Source organism: Tachypleus tridentatus, chromosome 10 (genome assembly GCF_004210375.1).
Source record: "Tachypleus tridentatus isolate NWPU-2018 chromosome 10, ASM421037v1, whole genome shotgun sequence".
Taxonomy (NCBI): Eukaryota; Metazoa; Arthropoda; class Merostomata; order Xiphosura; family Limulidae; genus Tachypleus; species Tachypleus tridentatus.
The window spans coordinates 24,262,562-24,283,580 of record NC_134834.1 but is presented as its reverse complement, the minus strand read 5'-3'; the positions used below and the strand labels follow the sequence as shown (position 1 = coordinate 24,283,580).

Genomic DNA, 21,019 nt, shown 5'->3' with positions numbered 1-21,019 from the left:
CCCGTGGAAAAGAGATAACTATTATTTTTTTCTCCAGAAAATTCTCTGAAGAAAACAACAACAACAACAACTTGGTTAGTGTCATGAGAAAGCTCAGAAAATTCTCTGAAGAAAACAACAACAATTTGATGTCATAAGAAAGCTCTCCTGTTAGCCCGTTATGTCATAATCTTTGGAATATATTTATGTGGTATAATTTAAAAAAAAAATGGAACAACTAATAACAAGATTTATTTTGCACAAAAACACAACCGTGATTATGGAGATTTCTTTCAAAATAAATTCAACTGATATATCTGTGTAAAGTTCGCAGTTGTGAAGATAAATCAACAAATAAACTTCGTGAATATTTTACTTAATAAACAGATGTTAATGGAAAACAAAATCAAAGATTACCACGAATATTACATCTTATTCTTATTGGGTTAATCAGCTATTTATACCCCCCCAAAAAACACACACACACGTTTTAAATGTGTTATTATTAGATGTTTAAATTTGTGTGTAAAATCTGATATATCTATTATATACGTATATGTGTGAACTTATATTCACACACACGATAAACGAAATAAAGTATTCCTTGGAAGAAGGACTAACTAGAAAAGTATATCTTGGAAGATGGACTAACTAGAAAAGTATACCTTGGAAGATGGACTAATTAGAAAAGTATACCTTGGAAGATGGACTAACTAGAAAAGTATACCTTGGAAGATGGACTAACTAGAAAAGTATACCTTGGAAGATGGACTAACTGGAAAAACTAATTAGAAAAGTATACCTTGGAAGATGGACTAATTAGACTAACTAGAACAGTATACCTTGGAAGATGGACTAACTAGAAAAGTACACCTTGGAAGATGGACTAACTAGAAAAGTATACCTTGGAAGATGGACTAAGTAGAACAGTATACCTTGGAAGATGGACTAATTAGAAAAGTATACCTTGGAAGATGGACTAACCAGAAAAGAATACATTAAAATTTTCCTTAAGATTGTGTTTGAGTTATAATCCTTTTACTCAATATGTTGAGGGAGAAAAAGAAGCCGTTTTTTGTTTAAAAGATAGCTTACTCCAGAACATTAAATCCAACATTCTTGAAAATCTTCACGCGTTTGTCCAATGTACAGGAAGAGCTGACGTTATGTAACGACATCAAAATGTTTGTTTATCATCACATAGTGAACTCTCGTGACAATAATTGTATAAGGACATGCTATTATTTTTCATTTTTGTTTCATTCTTCTTGACGTGTGTCAGAGTTGTTTCGCAATGCCAGTTTGTATTAAAGAGAGTCGTTACGGATTAAAGCTTATTTCAGATTATATATATATATATTCTTTGTTTTATCTATGTAACGCGTATGTACGTATACGTGTGTTTTTTCTCAATGCAAATCTGATGTTAGCGTTGTAAATCCGTAGACTTACCGTTGTACTAGCGGAGTAGGGGGGGGGGCCTTTGTAACGTGTACAATCTTCTTGCACGATTAACCAGAAACTGTTTAACATCTTTGGGATATTTTTTGTTTTAAATTGCAAGTATAAATGCATTGTGTAGATGTGTTAAAATAATTAAATAAACAATAAACACTGTTGTTGTTTTTTGTAAATTCACCTTTATTTGTGACAATAGGTCTTTGTTCACGAATTTTATGTCGTGCCGTCAAAACAGTGAAAACAACGAGGACAGCTGCGAAAGCACGCCCTCTGGCGTGCCTATGTCACCCCACGAGCAGCACGTGTGCTAGCAGATAATAATAGAAGTATATACAACACTGCTCACATCACAACCTGATGACCACACCAGTAAATGACATTATTATGCAAATATCATATTAATACAGTTTCGTAAAGTACAACAGGTCAAAGCCATTGACTAAGCATTTCTTACCTTTCACCATAAGATAGGCTTGCATTGAAATGTCCTGAGGTACAAACAAGAAAACCCAGTCACTTAACTCAATATAAGAACTGATAGCAATACGATCACCAACAACGTGTCAAAGTTTATACAAGCTGAATATTTTGTACACAATGTACAAAGTGACTACGAAGTGCCCCCTGTGGTGTGTCACGTAACTAATGTTATTGAAAACCGTCGAACCACACAAGAAATAAAAAAACACTGAAAAAAAAAGCCTTTCGTTTTCGGATAAATTTTAAAAAATCTAAACTTTTAACTTAATACCAACGATAAATTAAAATTACTTAACTATGCAAGAAGTCTTGAATATAGCTTATAATTCCGTACACGTACAAGTACGTTGTTTTGTTTTTTTTTTAAATCAGGAAGAGCAACTCCGTACAGTTTTAAAACACGATAATTTCACAATCTAAAATCTTAATGAAGAACAGAGTACAAATATATGTTTCGATTGTGAAAATAACAGTCCATATATCATACTTCTAGCGAGCTGTTGGAAAGACTTGTAATGCTATCGCTCTGGTTTTATGATATTGGAAAAAACAATGTGTAGTTATTATACAGGATGTTCGGAAAGTCACTGTGCAGTTTTGTAATCATATTTTATTCAGTCTATTTCACTGATAGCGGTGTTTAGAAACAAAATAAGAAGGATCCAGGCCTTATTGATGCCAACGGGGGTCACTTTCAACATTGTTTATAATTGTCGTTCATATTTACCTCCTGTATTCTATATTGAAACATGTCTTAATAAATATATAAGTGCACAGTGACTTTCCGAACACCTTGTACAATTGAACACAAGTCATTTCGTCTTCTATACAGTTTAAAAAACAACAAAAACGACAACAATAAAAGAAACACAACACTAAAATGGCTTAGTTTGTTTTTCATATCCAATGTTGAATGAATGATCCGTAGAGAAACAGTAAAGCAAAAACGTTACTTCGAAGAGAAATAGCGAACAAAATGAGTAATAGTGACTTTCTATTACACATTTCATTAACATTTTAAAGCTTTCGGTGTCGATGAATTCAACACAATTAAATGTTTCCTTCGGATACGTCTGTCCTAAAACCACAGTACGAAGAAAAATATATAGCTGATATACTGAATTTTTTCTTTATCTTTTACTTAAAATGTTTTAATAAATTATATATCCGATGAAAGCGACCCACCTCGGATGTAAACGCAACTCTTGAAATAATAAATATTACATTAGAATAATTTCATGGTGTAAATTATATATTAAAAAAAAACAAGAAGGGTAAACTTTTTTGTTCTTTGTGGGGTGGGATAGGGTTAGAGATGTTCAACCATTCTGTCATAAGAGAGTGGTCATCCTTGTCTGGCTAAATACTTAGGATCAGCAATCAAAAATAACTAGATAAATGTCTTGGCATGTGCACTATTTCTTAAATACATCATGGTAATAAATTTTAAATTTCCGTTTATATTTAAAAAAAATGTGCCACCTACATATAAAGTTAAAAACTATTATACATTTTGATCAGATTTTTACCCAACTTTCCCATATTTGGATGGGTGGTTGGGTAAAACTCTTAAGTTGTTTGTAACTCCTGACAAATAGAAACTTCTTAATGTATACTACCCAAATTTCTCTCCTTTAGGAGAAATATCATAAAATATGAAATATTTGGATATCTGTTCAATTTTTTTCTCTCAGAAAAGACAGGGGGGTTAAAGTTTTTGTTCGCAGTCAAAAACTTCTGAACGGTTTCATTTCAACTTGTCCCACACTAAAAGCAATTTCAAGGGGTGTAGCGTGAAGCACGACTTTCATTTATTTTGGGAAATGCGTTTGCTCATTGACGCAGGGCGTGGTATCTTTATGCCCAAAGAATTCTCAACACCAGGGAGCGGTTTCAATTTCCACTTAGTCACCTCCTCGTCTTCTGAGGCTTAGAGAATGATTTTATTCATCATATAATGTTTCTTTTTATGTTCTTTTTATATAGAATAAATGCACAGTCAAAAAATCCACAGCCATCGACACTGTTTCAGAATATTTAAATCCTTTCGACCAGTTCACTGATTCTCATCTAGGGTGCTGTATTTGAAACAACTGACACATTCTTACTCGACGCATGTATATAGAACAAACATTACATTATGAACATAAGCCTGCAGAAATGTGTCACACACTTCTTACTTATTTGTTGGCTACATTATAATAATTTTTACTACAGACACAATAATGATGTAGAAACGACACAGAACTGATGTACATAAGCCACGTTACATGCTAACGTCAGGAAAACAATGTATATACCTTCTGCTGCTTCGTCATTTGTGCTTATTTGTAATGCATAAACGAGGAAGTATTTAAAACATGCTCGATAGATGAGTAAAAACAAAACAACTGATCCAAACCGTAATCAAACCGGCCTCTGATCAAAGGACAACGTTTTTTTTTTGTTTGTTTCTTTCTTTCAGAATTTAGTTCGATAATTTGCCTTTCTATAATTATTTTAAAACACTCTGTAAAACGACCTGATCAAATACAACCTGTAGGTCGCACGGCCACAAACAACATCAGACTGACTGTTCAGTTTGTTGACAGAGGAACGGGTTACTCTGTTAATCTCCCAATTTTTCTTTTAACAACAGGACGAGAACGAAGAAAGCAGGCTTCAGAATAGCTCTTGAAATGAACTTAATGGAAACGATTCACTGGAAGAACCTGAAGGTATAACGTGATGAGTGACTATCGGTGTCAGAGAAGAATTGGGCGAGTATTCAATGCCTGACATGGATGCTGGAACGTGAGGGGGAACACCTCCCAAGGAAGACTCGGTCCCCATTGAACAGGAGGCTGGAGGGCTGGGTTCTGAGAAGGAACTTGTAGCTCCTGGACTGTTTATGTTTAAATCGTGTTGTGGAGAATCCTGCTGAGATTGATGGTCCTGTTGCTTTAAGTTATTTCGCCGCCATTTTGCTCTAGCGTTCTGGAACCATACCTTAAGTGAACAAAATAACACATCGGTATATTAGAACTAAATCTCTTGCCAAGTCTCTCGAATATAGCTTCACTATTTTTCGATATAAATATTTAACGTATTTTTCTTTCTTTGTTTTTGTCACTGTTGTTTACCACGATGCTACACAAATAGGCTATTTGTGGTCTGCCCAACGGGGTAACAAAATCCGATTTTTAGCGGATAAGCTGTCAGACTTACCATTGAGCTATATTTTGATATTTTAATGTTTTAATAGGCCTGGCATGGCCAAGCGCGTAAGGCGTGCGACTCGTAATCCGAGGGTCGCGGGTTCGCGCCCGCGTCGCGCTAAACATGCTCGCCCTCCCAGCCGTGGGGACGTTATAATGTTACGGTCAATCCCACTATTCGTTGGTACAAGAGTAGACCAAGAGTTGGTGGTGGGTGGTGATGACTAGCTGCCTTCCCTCTAGTCTTACACTACTAAATTAGGGACGGCTTGTGCAGCGGGCTAACAACCTACTCATTTAAATATCTGTTGAAGAATCCGCAAGCGATTGCGGCCCTATGTTCCTTGATGGAATCTAATGGTGATAACTAATTAAACTAATGTTTTAATACAAAGAGCTAATTAAATTCAGTATTTCTGACGACCAGAACCAAATGTGTAAATTTGTAAAATATTCTCGTATTGATCAGTTACAGTTATTAAATGCTATATTACGTACAGGATGTGTCAAAGGTCCGTGCCCCCAGTGGCACAGCGGTACGTCTGCGGAACTACAATGCTAGAAACTGGGTTTCAGTACCCGTTGTTGGCAGATCACAAATGGCCCATTATGTAGTTTTTTTACTTAAGTTCAAACAAACAAACGTCCGCACTTAAATTATTAGAAAAGTAGAAACGCTATATACAAATAGAGTGTCTACCTGAAGTACTCTTTTCGAAAGCCCTGTTTTTTGGGCCAGTTGTTTCAGGTCTTTGGCATCTGGGTTCTGATTGATTGCGAAATACGACTTCATCGTTCGAAGTTGATGGTGCTTGAACGATGTGCGCATGCGTTTTGTTCGTTGCGGCTGTCCGTTCGGTAACGATAGGCTGTTTTGATTGGGTGCACCAGCCTCAAGTGGTGGAATGTGGAGGTTGCAGCTCGATGGATCGATAAGTGGAATACCTGTAATAATACAATTCAACCTCTTTATAAAAAAAAAAATAGTTCGAGAGGTATCAAAATATTAAGTAACTCCAAATAAATTCTATTGACGTCGCAAAAAAAAGCAAAACTGAATACAATAAAAGCAAGTGTTTTAACACGTTAAAAAATGGAAAAGTTCCAAGTTAACAATTAAATATTTTATAAAAATACATTAGTTTGTTTTGTTGTTAGGCGTAAAGCTACACAAGGGTCCATGCGTGCTATGGCCACAACGGGTGTTGAAACTCGGTTTTTAGCTATATAAAGTTTCAAGTCACCACTGAGACTCTGCGAGGCAGAAATAGATCTGAGTGACTTTATTCAGTTTCAAAATGAACCTCCTCTCCAAAAAAAAAGTATAGAGAGAGAAAAAGAGAAAAATGAAACATTACAAACTTAACAAAGTTTATGATGAAAACTATACGTTTAATGTTAATTAAACTTGTTATAAGACAACGGTATCAGACTTATTACATTTTTAAACACAACATTCTATACCTGGTAATTTAGCGATTTTCAAGAATTATAAAAGTGCGTAATAATAATTTGTTATCTCTGTTAACTCACTCCACAGTTAGAGTTTTCTTTGTTCTTACATTCAAGAACAGTAGCACTCTCTACTGCGTTTATTTACTTTGTATTTACACTTTACACGATAAGTTTTTGTCTACTTTTTCTTGTATTCTAGATAATATAAGATAAACTGTCTTTATCTACTTTTCTCCAGATTATTAGTATTTCCAACTGCCTTTGTCTACTTTTTGTACTATCTAGAGTAACAGTATTTTCAACTGACTTTGTCTACTTTATGAACTATCTAGATTCTAGAGTAACAGTATTTTCAACTGACTTTGTCTACTTTATGAACTATCTAGATTCTAGAGTAACAGTATTTCCAACTGCCTTTGCCTACTTTTTGTACTATCTAGAGTAACAGTATTTCCAACTGCCTTTGTTTACTTTTTGTACTATCTAGAGTAACAGTATTTCCAACTGCCTTTGTTTACTTTTTGTACTATCTAGAGTAACAGTATTTCCAAGTGACTTTGTTTACTTTTTGTACTATCTAGAGTAACAGTATTTCCAAGTGCCTTTGTTTACTTTTTGTACTATCTAGAGTAACAGTATTTCCAACTGTCTTTGTCTACTTTTTGTACTATCTAGAATAATAGTATTCCCAACTGCCTTTATCTACAGTATTTACAAGTGCCTTTGTTTTTTTTGTACTATCTAGTCTACTTTTGTAACTAGTATTTCCAACTGCCTTTTGTTTTTCCAACTTTGTTTTTTTTGTACTATCTAGTGTAACAGTATTTCCAATACTATTATTCTAGAGAGTAAAAAAAAGTAGATGAAGGCAGTTTGGAATACTATTATTCTAGAGAAAAAGTGGGTAAAGGCAATGGGATAAACGTATAGTGTAAAGGTAAATACAAAGTAAATAAACGCGGTAGAGAGTGCCACTGTTCTAGAATGTAAGAACAAAGAAAACTCTAACTGTGGAGTGAGTTAACAAAGGTAACATAAGTATCATCAAGGTAGCAGGTGAAAATCGAGTTTCCTTTTTTCTAGGTAGGTGGAATAGTAAATCGGACATTCTTGCAGGTGAGATTTTAAACGATTCTGGTATAACAATGTAGGGGACTTTAACAATACAGCCTTTTTATCAGGGTGTTACATCAGACAGGAATAGCAATCAGCAACACGTCGCGTTTGATTTTTTTTCCCTTCATCAACAGTGCACTGCATTCAACAATAAAATATTCATCATCAGAAGTCCCACTTGTGGTTATTTTGTTAGAGAAGTTTTGATGACGCATGTTGTTTTTTTATGAGGCTTATATAGTTATTATTAGAAAGGAAGAGGAACATCAGGATGATGGAATTGGTCATCCACTTTATGTATATTAGTTTGTTATAACCAAAATCAAGCCGGATTGTTTCTTCAGTCACAACTATCTAATATAACGAGTCAGAGGTTTAGATTTGTGTTATTAACGCAGTCTTTCCTTTTGAATGTGTTTTAATTTACTTAACTGTTGGACTCGGCTTGGCCAGGTGGTTAAGGCAGTCGACTCGTACTCTGAGGGTCGCGGGTTTGAATCCACATCACACCAAATATACTCGCTCTTAAAGCCGTGGGGGTGTTATAATGTGACGGTCAATCTCACTACTCGTTGATAAAAGAGTAGCCCAAGAACTGGCAGTGAGTGGTGATGACTAGCTGCTTTCCCTTTAGTCTTACACTACTAAATTAGAAATGGCTAGCGCAGTTAGCCCTCGTGTAGCTTTGCGCGAAATTCCAAACAAACTTAATTTTATCAGTATTAATAGTCTCTAAAACAAACCTATGTATATGCACTAACTGACAAGCTACAGGTTGTTTGAAATACCTACCGATCCGTCTGTAACACAAAGTAATCAGTTTTATCTCCTTCAACTTCCTTATTAATCTACTCTAAAGCTATAACACGACATAAAACGATTACAAGACAATCTGATTTTGTGATATTAGGGTCGTGCTCTAATGTATTTAAGCCCTTAAATAAGTATTATGAAAATATATTGCCTGATCAGTCATGCAATGTTAAATGTGAATCACTAATGATTAAGCCTATGTGTGGTCTCAGAATATCTTTGTCTCCGTTGTCACTTTAAAATCAGGTAATCAATAGTTCGAATATTTCATGATTGCACATAAAGTATTTTAATGCTACACTCACGTATATAGCTATCGGACAAATGTAAGGTGGCCTATTACAGTAGGCTGTTAATAAGTATCTACAAATGTCCAAACTTTTCATTGGCAGGATGAGGACCAGCTTCCATGGCAGTGGTACTTACACAAGATAAGAATGCGGTCGATGATTGTCAGTTCTGGCTCATAGTAATCGTAGGATACCCGTTCTTAAACTGAATCAGATATTCGCAGCCGCAACTGGAACTACGTATAAAAATGGTCAAAACCACTCTTTGCCAGGTTAGTCATATACCAAACGCAAATGAAGTGCATTCCTCAAAGGATGGGTATATTCACTTGGAAACAACAATAGAATCAGATTCAACTCAATATCGAGAGGAATATGATGGTCATGACACTGATGGTGTAGGTGGGAATAAACCAATATGCTACACATTATAGAATCCATGACCTTTTATATTGGCGAACTATACCTCTACAACGTTCATCCTTATCATGTTAAACTTGTAAACACATTTTTTCAGGAAGAGGGAATCAATGAATGAAACTCTTGTATTCTATTCTATGATATAAAACACATCATATCTAGTGAAGAGTCCAGACTCTAAAGATGTCCTAGACATAGCTATCTCACAGAAGTGGTCGAGGGTACCACAGAATATTTTCAATACTTTAATTTTCAGTGAGAAAAATCTGTTCCTGTTGCCATACTTCATAAAGAGATGTCATGAAACGTAAACACATAAAGCCGCCTCTATGAAATGTTACCAACATAGGCCGAATGACCAATGATGTGTAATTTAAAACACATGACCAGATATCAATTGCCACAAGTTTTAATCACAAAGAATGAGCTGTAGAGCATGGACTCATTAGGGGCCCATAACTTTTTACTTACAAAGAACGAGCTGTAGAGGATGGACTCATTAGGGGCCCATAACTTTTTACTTACAAAGAACGAGCTGTAGAGGATGGACTCATTAGGGGCCATAACTTTTTACTTACAAAGAACGAGCTGTAGAGGATGGACTCATTAGGGGGCCATAACTATTTACTTACAAAGAACGAGCTGTAGAGGATGGACTCATTAGGGGGCCATAACTTTTTACTTACAAAGAACGAGCTGTAGAGGATGGACTCATTAGGGGTCCATAACTTTTTACTTACAAAGAACGAGCTGTAGAGGATGGACTCATTAGGGGCCATAACTTTTACTTACAAAGAACGAGCTGTAGAGGATGGACTCATTAGGGGCCCATAACTTTACTTACAAAGAACGAGCTGTAGAGGATACATTACAAAGAACAAAGAGCTGTAGAGGATGGACTCATTAGGGGCCCATAACTTTTTACTTACAAAGAACGAGCTGTAGAGGATGGACTCATTAGGGGCCCATAACTATTTACTTACAAAGAACGAGCTGTAGAGGATGGACTCATTAGGGGCCATAACTTTTTACTTACAAAGAACGAGCTGTAGAGGATGGACTCATTAGAGGATGGGGCCCATAACATACAAAGAAAGCTGTAGAGGATTTACATTAGGGGCCCATAACTTTTACTTACAAAGAACGAGCTGTAGAGGATGGACTCATTAGGGGCCCATAACTTTTTACTTACAAAGAACGAGCTGTAGAGGATGGACTCATTAGGGGCCCATAACTTTTTACTTACAAAGAACGAGCTGTAGAGGATGGACTCATTAGGGGCCCATAACTTTTTACTTACAAAGAACGAGCTGTAGAGGATGGACTCATTAGGGGGCCATAACTTTTTACTTACAAAGAACGAGCTGTAGAGGATGGACTCATTAGGGGGCCATAACTATTTACTTACAAAGAACGAGCTGTAGAGGATGGACTCATTAGGGGCCATAACTTTTTACTTACAAAGAACGAGCTGTAGAGGATGGACTCATTAGGGGCCCATAACTATTTACTTACAAAGAACGAGCTGTAGAGGATGGACTCATTAGGGGCCCATAACTATTTACTTACAAAGAACGAGCTGTAGAGGATGGACTCATTAGGGGCCCATAACTATTTACTTACAAAGAACGAGCTGTAGAGGATGGACTCATTAGGGGCCATAACTTTTACTTACAAAGAATGGATTAGGGGCTGTAGAGGATGGACTCATTAGGGGCCATAACTATTTACTTACAAAGAACGAGCTGTAGAGGATGGACTCATTAGGGGCCATAACTTTTACTTACAAAGAACGAGCTGTAGAGGATGGACTCATTAGGGGCCATAACTTTTACTTACAAAGAACGAGCTGTAGAGGATGGACTCATTAGGGGCCATAACTTTTACTTACAAAGAACGAGCTGTAGAGGATGGACTCATTAGGGGCCATAACTATTTACTTACAAAGAACGAGCTGTAGAGGATGGACTCATTAGGGGGCCATAACTTTTTACTTACAAAGAACGAGCTGTAGAGGATGGACTCATTAGGGGGCCATAACTTTTTACTTACAAAGAACGAGCTGTAGAGGATGGACTCATTAGGGGCCATAACTATTTACTTACAAAGAACGAGCTGTAGAGGATGGACTCATTAGGGGTCCATAACTATTTACTTACAAAGAACGAGCTGTAGAGGATGGACTCATTAGGGGCCATAACTTTTACTTACAAATAACGAGCTGTAGAGGATGGACTCATTAGGGGCCATAACTATTTACTTACAAAGAACGAGCTGTAGAGGATGGACTCATTAGGGGCCATAACTTTTACTTACAAATAACGAGCTGTAGAGGATGGACTCATTAGGGGCCATAACTTTTTACTTACAAAGAACGAGCTGTAGAGGATGGACTCATTAGGGGGCCATAACTATTTACTTACAAAGAACGAGCTGTAGAGGATGGACTCATTAGGGGCCCATAACTATTTACTTACAAAGAACGAGCTGTAGAGGATGGACTCATTAGGGGTCCATAACTATTTACTTACAAATAACGAGCTGTAGAGGATGGACTCATTAGGGCCATATTTTTTACTTACAAAGAACGAGCTGTAGAGAATGGACACAATGATGGACCATAACATTTTACTTATGTGGCTTTCACTGAGACTTTCCCTTTAAAATTTATTTTTACCTAAAATTTGTTTCATACAATATCAAGATACGGTTCAAAATAAGGCAGAGAGGGCGCTCAATACGACCCACGAGCTGACAGTTGAACTACACTTTACTACCCAATAAATTTTAACAATCTAATTCAACATAATTTTTAACTAGATCATTTAAGGTCAATAACTGTTACGTAATTTTCACGTGATTTAAAGCAGTTCTCACTGATCTCCAGACACCTCATAATCTAACATTAGAAATCTTGAGTTTTACCTGACAATTTCCAACTTTCAGACACTGACTGATTCATCTCCAAGAAACTCCCAAGCTCAGTTATTGAACATTACCGTTATTACAAACATCTTGGAGCCTAACTGGGTTGCTGTAAGTCTAATAACTTTTCTTTGTTATCTTTGTTGCTTGTAACTATATACATTTTCAAGTAATCCGGTCCTTACACATTTATCAGAGAGGATCATAATTTGTTCGTTGTAACCATGCAACGTTAGTTACAAATCATGTTTGAAGTTTTAAGAAGGTAGTTTAGTTTACCTTATCATTCCAATATGCCCGGCATGGCCAGGTGGGTTAAGGCGTTCGACTCATAATCTGAGGTTCGCTGGTTCGAATCCCTATCACACCAAACATGCTCGCCAATTCAGCCCTTTCAGGTGTTGTAATGTTACGGTCAATCCCACTATTCGTTGGTAAAATAGTAGCCCCAAAAGTTGGCGGTGGGTCGTGATGACTTGCTGCCTTCCCTCTAGTCTTACACTGCAAAATTAGGGACGGCTAGCGCAGATAGCTCTCGTGTAGCTTTGAGCGAAATTCCAGAAACCAAACTAACAATAAACCTTCTTTTTAAATAATTAATATGATGGTGTTCTAGCCACAAACACAATTCTTATTTTTATATACCCTTCTTATTTCAAACTTCCCGGTATTACAAGTTGTCAACTTCCAGAGAGCAGGTGTTCCTAAGGTGGCGGGCGTGTCTGAGCGTCACGTTATTTAAGTCAGTTATTATCTAGCAGGTGACTGTGGTGGTGGTTAAACAAATCAGTATCTTTTGTCTTTCAAATGGCTTCCTGGATCTCTTATTTTTGTGTGTCCAGCAGATGTAAGAATTATTTCTCAAAAACTTTGAAGTATGTTTTTATTATTATTTGGTTGTGCGCTATGTTAGAAATTTGGACGAACAAGATATAACAATATTTGTTTTCAACATCTATTCATGCCTTTAATGGAAAAAAAAGACTTTTCTTAACTCTCTTCAGTGGTTTAACGGTAAATCAGATGGTTCATAATGCTAACAAGTGAATACCGTAAGCACAGCATATATACCCATTATGTAGTTTCGTGTTTAACAACAAACAATTAGTGCCTAATACACCAAATTGTGTAAAAGTTACGCGATCTCGGCTTGTAATGTTCCAGTTGAAAAATATTACACTGTGCAGAAGTTACACATATTTCGTTTACAGTTTTGTAGTTACCCAGTATCACATTTTCCAAAGTTACATAAGTTCTGTTTATAGTGTTCTAGTTAGCCAATATGATATTTTTTAAAGTTACATAAGTTCTGTTTACAGTGTTCTAGTTAGCCAATAAAACATTTTCTAAAGTTACATAAGTTCCGTTTACAGTGTTCTAGTTAGCCAATAAAACATTTTCTGAAGTTACTAAGTTCCATTTATGGCGCTCTAATTGGCCGGTCTGGTGACAGTTATGTAAATTACAACATGAAGAAAGTTGCTATAAGTCGAAAAAAATTAACTTTTTAATTAAAGCTTGATAATCTTACCCATGTTCTGTCCCATCATGGAATCTACCCCCACATCTGCTGCTTTCCTTTTCCGAGGCCTCCCTTTCCTGACATTTCCCATGGGTGGGTAGCTTGAGTCGTGTGACTGTACGTGCTCGCCAGGCTGGTCTCCAACAGAACCGTTTGTTCTCCGATCCCTTGGCAGGTAAGGCTCACCCTGCACGAGGAGTTCGTAGTGTGTACGGCAATAAACAAGGTTATCTTTGAGCCCGAAGTAGTCCCCTTGGGTAAGCACTGTGTTACACCATGCACATGTGAAACAATGTAGATGATACACCAGGTCTCGAGCTCGCATAACTAGCTCATTGGCGAAAATACCTTGTTGACAGCGGGCACAACGTTTGACAGCAAACAACCTAGTGGAAGTCAGAACATAATTATACTTACACTACAAACAACCTAGTGGAAAACAAACCACAATCAATATACTTACACCACAAACAACCTAGTGGAAAACAAACCACAATCAATATACTTACACCACAAACAACCTAGTGGAAAACAAACTACAATCAATATACTTACACTACAAACAACCTAGTGGAAAACAAACTACAATCAATATACTTACACTACAAACAACCTAGTGGAAAACAAACCACAGTCAGTATACTTACATCACAAACAACCTAGTGGAAAACAAACTACAATCGTTACACTTACACCACAAACAACTTAGTGAAAAACAAACCACAATCAATATACTTACACTACAAACAACCTAGTGGAAAACAAACTACAATCAATATACTTACACTACAAACAACCTAGTGGAAAACAAACCACAGTCAGTATACTTACATCACAAACAACCTAGTGGAAAACAAACTACAATCGTTACACTTACACCACAAACAACTTAGTGAAAAACAAACCACAATCAGTATACTTACAGTACAAACAACCTAGTGGAAAACAAACCACAATCAATATACTTACAGTACAAACAACCTAGTGAAAAACAAACCACATTCGTTATAGTTACACCACAAACAAATTAGTGGAAGATAAAACATATTTATGTACGTTCTGAACAACCGACTGAAAAACAAATAATACAAATTAGGCTTACAACACCTTAGATAATCTAGTGGAAGTCAAAACATAATCATTAAACATAAACCCTGAACAACCAGGTGGAAGTCAAAACATGATAATTAAACATAAACCTTGAACATCGAGGTGGAAGTCAAAACATGATAATTAAACATAAACATTGAAGACCCAGGTAAAAGTTAAAATAGAATCATTAAACATAAACCTTGAACATCGAGGTGGAAGTCAAAACATGATAATTAAACATAAACCCTGAACAACCAGGTGGAAGTGAAAACATAATCATTATATCTACGTCCTGAGCAACCAGGTAGAAGTGAAAACATAATCATTATACTTAGTCCTGAACAAGCTAATGAAGAAAAATGACACACAATAATTAGACTTGTACCCTGAAGAAAACAGAGAACAAAGCGTTAATGTTAAACGTAAAACATCATGATATAAAGGGACAATATAAATAAGACTACTGGGGTTCACAGTTTACATAACAATTAAAAATTTACTGCTAAGTGTTATTGTTTTTTAAAATGTTTGAAATTCTTAAAATCCAATACAAATATAAAATCATTTGTCGAAATGAACGATTCATATCCGAAGGCTCGCATTAACAGGAGGAAGTCCCATTTAATAAGGAAATATCTGTTTTTAATTTTAACACTGCTGGGTTTATTGATAATAAACAACACAAACAATTTTACATTGAAACCGAATGTCTGTCTAGCACAGTTGTATTAATAATACAGCAACAATAGTGCTGTAATATAAGTATTGCTGTATTAATAATACAGCAACCACAGTGCTGTTACATAAGTACGTTTTGTATTTATAATACAGCAACAATAGTGCTGTGATATATTTTTGTATTTATAATACATCAATGTATGTGAGTTCTTATTGCAAAGCCACATGAGGCTATCTGCTGAGTCCATCTAGGGGAATCGAGCCCCTGATTTTAGTGTTGTAAATCTGTAGACTTACTGCTGTACTAGCGGGGGATGAGTACATCAACACTAGTATTGTGACATAAGTATTTTTGTATTTATAATACATCAACAATAGTTCTTTGATATAAGTATTTTTTTTTATTTACAGTACATAAGTAATTTTGTATTTATAATACATCAACAATAATGCTGTTATATAAGTACTTTTGTATTTATAATACATCAACAATAGTACTGTGATATACGTATTTTTGTATTTATAATACAGCACAACAGAACATTGAAAAACCACGCTAACTCACACACAAATTTACGCATAAAAATCACCTCATATACGCAGATACATACAGGGCTTTCGATACATTTTTACACTAAATAAAAATGTTAGTGGTTGATATAAAAATATAAAGATGTGAGAATGTGTTGAACAGCCTCTAACTCTGATATCGAACAATTTATTTTTGCTAAAAACACTACAGACATTTTCATTGGTTGGTAAAAAAAATGTATCCGTTTCTAGACAATGATACTATAACGTTCATTGGATATGTCAGTTGAATAAATTGAAAATGTTGTTAATTAAATTACAAGTGTGTTTCCGCGCACATAACCATTTCTGCGTTTTCTTCACTTGGGCAGCAAATTTAAAAAACTTAAAAACGTTGATCGCTAAAAACGATTTTAGGTTGAGTTTACGGAACGACAACATCTTCTGAAACACGTGATGAGAATAAAATAAGATAATGTTCAAAATATCCAGAAATAACTGTTGAAATAAGATTTCTAATAAAAAATTTCCAGATGTATGTTAGGCCTAAAGATGCCATGTATAATCAAGTAGAAAGTGACTGATATAAACACTTGGCTTTAGATAAAATAAGTTATAAGTGTAAAACCAACAATTACAGGTTCTGTGCAGCATTACCTATATCTTTGAAAAATCTCTCTTAACAGTAGATCTTGACAGATTGTTGTTTCTTAATGGTGAATTCTTAATGCTAAACAGTTTCCTAAAAATCTCAGTTGCTCATTATTTTTAATGGTGGAACATAAACAGAACTTTGTTTCTAATCCTTAAGTCTCTGCGCAGCAGTGTTTCCTACAGTAAAATATTAACAGTTCATTGTTTCTAAACAGAGCATTGTTTTTATTGGTGAAACTGCACACATGTGCAAGTTATCCAGTTCGTTACTCCAAAGTGAAACGTAACCATATGAAAACTCCCGTTTCTAAACAACACTAGCTTAAGTGTTGTTGCGATATTTATGTAGGTTATACTTTTTCGGTTGTTCTCTCTTTCTGTTTACATGTAAACATTTCTAAACACGTTCACACGATTTAAACTTCTCACAACAAGGACCTCGAAAAGTCGTCATCCGTTGAGCTATGAAAGAAGTGATGCATATAAACTTATGTATGAAACGCACAATAATGACACATGAACCTAATGTTAACGAACTGCGAAAAATTGCGGAGTAAATATAAGCTGACACTTATTTCATAATACTATAAATTAGTTCGAGTTTTTATGAATAATTATTCATTCTTTGTATATAAAGTTGACGTAGTAATTTATTTTCAGAGTTCCTTTTGATATCCTGCTTCAAACGTATATCTAAAGCGTACGTAAGAATGATAATTTAAACGTAGTTTCGTGATAAGAAACATACAAGTTTGAGTAGATTATAGCAGATGAGAATCTGAACCAGTAGCTCAGGTGACAGCTACGGTTGATATAAATTTGCAGTGAAACGGGATGTACCAGAACTATATTATAACATTGTGTGGCATTACGTTGACAGTGTGGTGCCGACAAAAATTGATCGCAAAACACTTATACACTCAGATCGTAAAGGTATGTTCAGATGACGGATTTAGAATCTAAGTGACAGGTATATCTCCAGTACGTAATGATATGGGAAACATAGTAATACGGATCAAGTTGAAGGAGCATATTTGCTACTATATATCGATTTTAATATTAGACTTTGTTTCAGTTAAAAGTATATTTAAAAGAGCAAGTAACCTATATTGTTAAACCTGTATTGCGAAATTCCCGCCTATTCACTGAACTTGTAAAACATTTTTGAGGGTAAGAATCAATAATATACTATGTGTGTAAGTAAAATCATAACAACTGACAATAGCATTGTCTTACCTGACATTTCTTCAAACTTTCCTCTCAAGCTTAGGAAATTAATTAACATAGCATACCAAAAGACGTAATATAATGTTGGCTTGCTACAGTTGGTATACTATAAGTCTCGGAAGTTATGACTGCGATAAACGCTTATCAATCGGGAAATTACAGATATTGACCAGAAACGTTTATAGCTTTTGAAATTTACAAACCGTTTAACTTCAATGAATTAACTTCAGACGCTAGTATTTCTACGAAAACATTATATAACTTCATCAGTGAAAAACTCACGTACGATCAGCGAAGAAGCTAGCTAGCTATCCATTAAGTAAACTGTGCCGATGTCAACTCGGAATTAATTCGCTCATCGTTAGCCGTCGATAAAATATTCAGTTCCAGACCAGATAGAAGACTCAGTATTGTTTATAAGCTTGTAAACTTTTGTATATAAATTATTTTTGTAATGAGCGTAATTACAAATTGTGTTATTGTTTGTATTTTAAAATATACTTTTGTTAAAAAATAAAACTGTGTGTATTAATCTTGTTGGCGAATATTATATATTCGATACATTTCGACATTTAAATAACTTCTAAACTTAAATTACAATTTACCTCAGTTTCCGATTATTTGAAATCGTATTATATGTAACATAATAAATTGAAGGCTCTTCCGAGATAAATCACACAACGCGTTACACTGTGTTATACAACACCTGGAGGAGTGGAACACTGGAAACATTATCTTCCAACAAGACATGAAGACAATTCTTATATATCTATCGTCCAACCAGAGAGCTCCTGAAGGAAATGTCCATGAAAGACATAGATACAAGTTGCCCATTAATAACCAGCAAGGTCACTGACCACTGTACTGACACATTCTTCTGACTGAGAAGATTCCTCTAAAATAAATGTCTATTGCAATGATAATGGAGTATCGTCTAAGACATATGATGCTTGTAACAGTTATATTTACTGATAGGCTTCGTATGTCCAATTGTGAATGACGGAAGACATATTGAATATATTTTGTTTTGTTTTTTTGAGACACAGTGTACTAGATCAAAACTTTCCTAAATAAGTTATCCATAACTACTGATCAATGCAACCTGCTTACATAGATGAGAACTAATTTACGTACTGATCTAACTGTGCCTCTGCTTCCAATACTTTCGGCCATAATCTCAATAATATCTAACAAGGTTTGGCCAGATTAGGCAATTAGAATTACCTAAAAATCCAAATATTGAGCTTACACTGATAAAGAACCTTAGGGTGCCTCTGGTGAAATTGTGTTACCCAAAAACAAATGGATTTAATATGTAATCGTTTTGAATACAATGATTTTATTTTTAATTTATCTGTATAATAATATTAATAGCACTTTGCATAACAGATCAAAAGATACAAACAGCGAATTTCAGTCTTTCGACTGCAAGATTCCAGCTGACTTGTGTAAGTTAGGAAACATTGTTCCTCGGAACTTTACAGGTGATGTTTTTATTTGTATTTTCCTTCACAATTTGAAGCCTATCTCACGAGACTATAGAATAGAGTAAGAATACAATGTTACAAATTAAGGTTTTAAGAAGATATTGTACAAAATTCAACATTCACAAACAGTAAAGCATTCGTACATCGTCCGCCCCACATTCCAACTTCTGTAATAAAGCAGGTAAGCGTATATGAAAGTTGATTAAACAGGTATGATATTTGTTATAAACTTTGTATATGTATGATATTTGTTATAAACTTTGTATATGATAGAGGAAAAAAAAAAGAGGTATTTGAAATACTTTTCTTGTAATAACATACAATCTTCTTTATATTTCTGGTGATGGGATTACCTCCCTCACCTACATCACAGATCTTTAAAATGTCGTTTTTCATGCCACAACATGATATGCATGATCAGGTGGCTATGGCTACCTAAGTTTAAACATTGCGTTGTGGTATGGGCACGGCATAGCCATGTGTTTTAAGGCGTTTGACTCGTAATCTGAGGGTCGCGGGTTCGAATCCCCGTTTCACCAAACATGCTCGCTCTTTCAGCAGTGGGGGTATTATAATGTGAAGGTCACTCCCATTATTCGTTGGTGAATGAGTAACCCAAGAGTTGGCGGTGGGTAGTGATGACTAGCTGTCTTCCGCCTTGTCTTCCACTGCTAAATTAGGGACAGCTAGCGCAGATAGCCTCGAGTAGCTTTGCGCGAAATTCAAAAGCAAACAAAACTAACATTGTGATCTGAATATTCGCAGCAAAGTTCATATTCAGAGGGAAATAAAGTATATGATATACAGGAATTGGTTGTACAACTATGTTAATATACGTATGGTTGTAAGTTTCAGGTTTTATCAAGTGTCTGTATACACTATGTTAATACAGGTATAATTATAAGTTTCACGTTTTTTCAAGATCCTAAAGTGCTTAATCAAACGATTTTAAAACTCTTGGAAAGAATTATTAATGTTTTGTAACACATACGTTTTATGTTTGTTTTGTAATATTTTAATCTTATACATGTATCATACTAAGATAATAAACCATGAAAACTCCACGTTTCTCATAAGTTAACATCTAACAAAGCGCTATGTCACACCAAACATGCTCGCCCTTTCAGCTGTGGGGACGTTATAAGGTGACAATCAATCCCACTATTGGTTGGTAAAAGAGTAGCCTGAGAGTTGGAGGTGGGTGATGATGATTAGTTGCTTTCCCTCTAAATTATGGACGGCTGGACGGCTAGCGCAGATAGCCCTCATGTAGCTTTGCGCGAAATTCGAAACAAACCAAACGAATAACATAAGTGCCCTCCAGTAGTACCAAGAACTACGTCACGATTTGTAAATGAGGAAGAAAATGAATTCTGGAGTAATTAAAAGCACTCTTACGGGGTTAAACGACCTCTATTGGATAACCGTATGTCTTCAGATTTTAAACGCTAGAAACCGTGCTTTGATTCCCGTAGAGGGCAGAGCACAAATAGTCCATTGTGTAGCTCTGTGCTTAACTGCAAACAAGAAACAATAACATAAGTAGTTCTAATTAAAACTTCTGAATATAAGAACAACTCAGAAAATTCCAAAGCCTTCGCAGATTTTCTTTGCTTATTTTCTGTCAATACAAATAACGTGTTTTAAATATATTAGCACTTTTGTCTTAACCTTAACCCCTGACCTTTAAGT

General features: G+C 35.4%; 1 protein-coding gene across 1 annotated transcript in view; it reads right to left on the bottom strand.

Moving 5' to 3' along the window:
* Positions 1-1,599: 1,599 nt before the first annotated feature.
* LOC143228892 (LIM/homeobox protein Lhx9-like) overlaps positions 1,600-21,019 on the bottom strand; it is a 46,872-nt gene continuing 27,452 nt past the window's right edge. The window contains exons 2-4 of the mRNA XM_076460324.1: positions 13,668-14,044; positions 5,818-6,062; positions 1,600-4,908 (exon numbers count right to left, since the gene is read on the bottom strand). Of these exons, the coding sequence (XP_076316439.1) occupies positions 4,582-4,908; positions 5,818-6,062; positions 13,668-14,044 (949 nt within the window). The 3' untranslated portion in view covers positions 1,600-4,581. The remainder of the gene's footprint in view (positions 4,909-5,817; positions 6,063-13,667; positions 14,045-21,019) is intronic.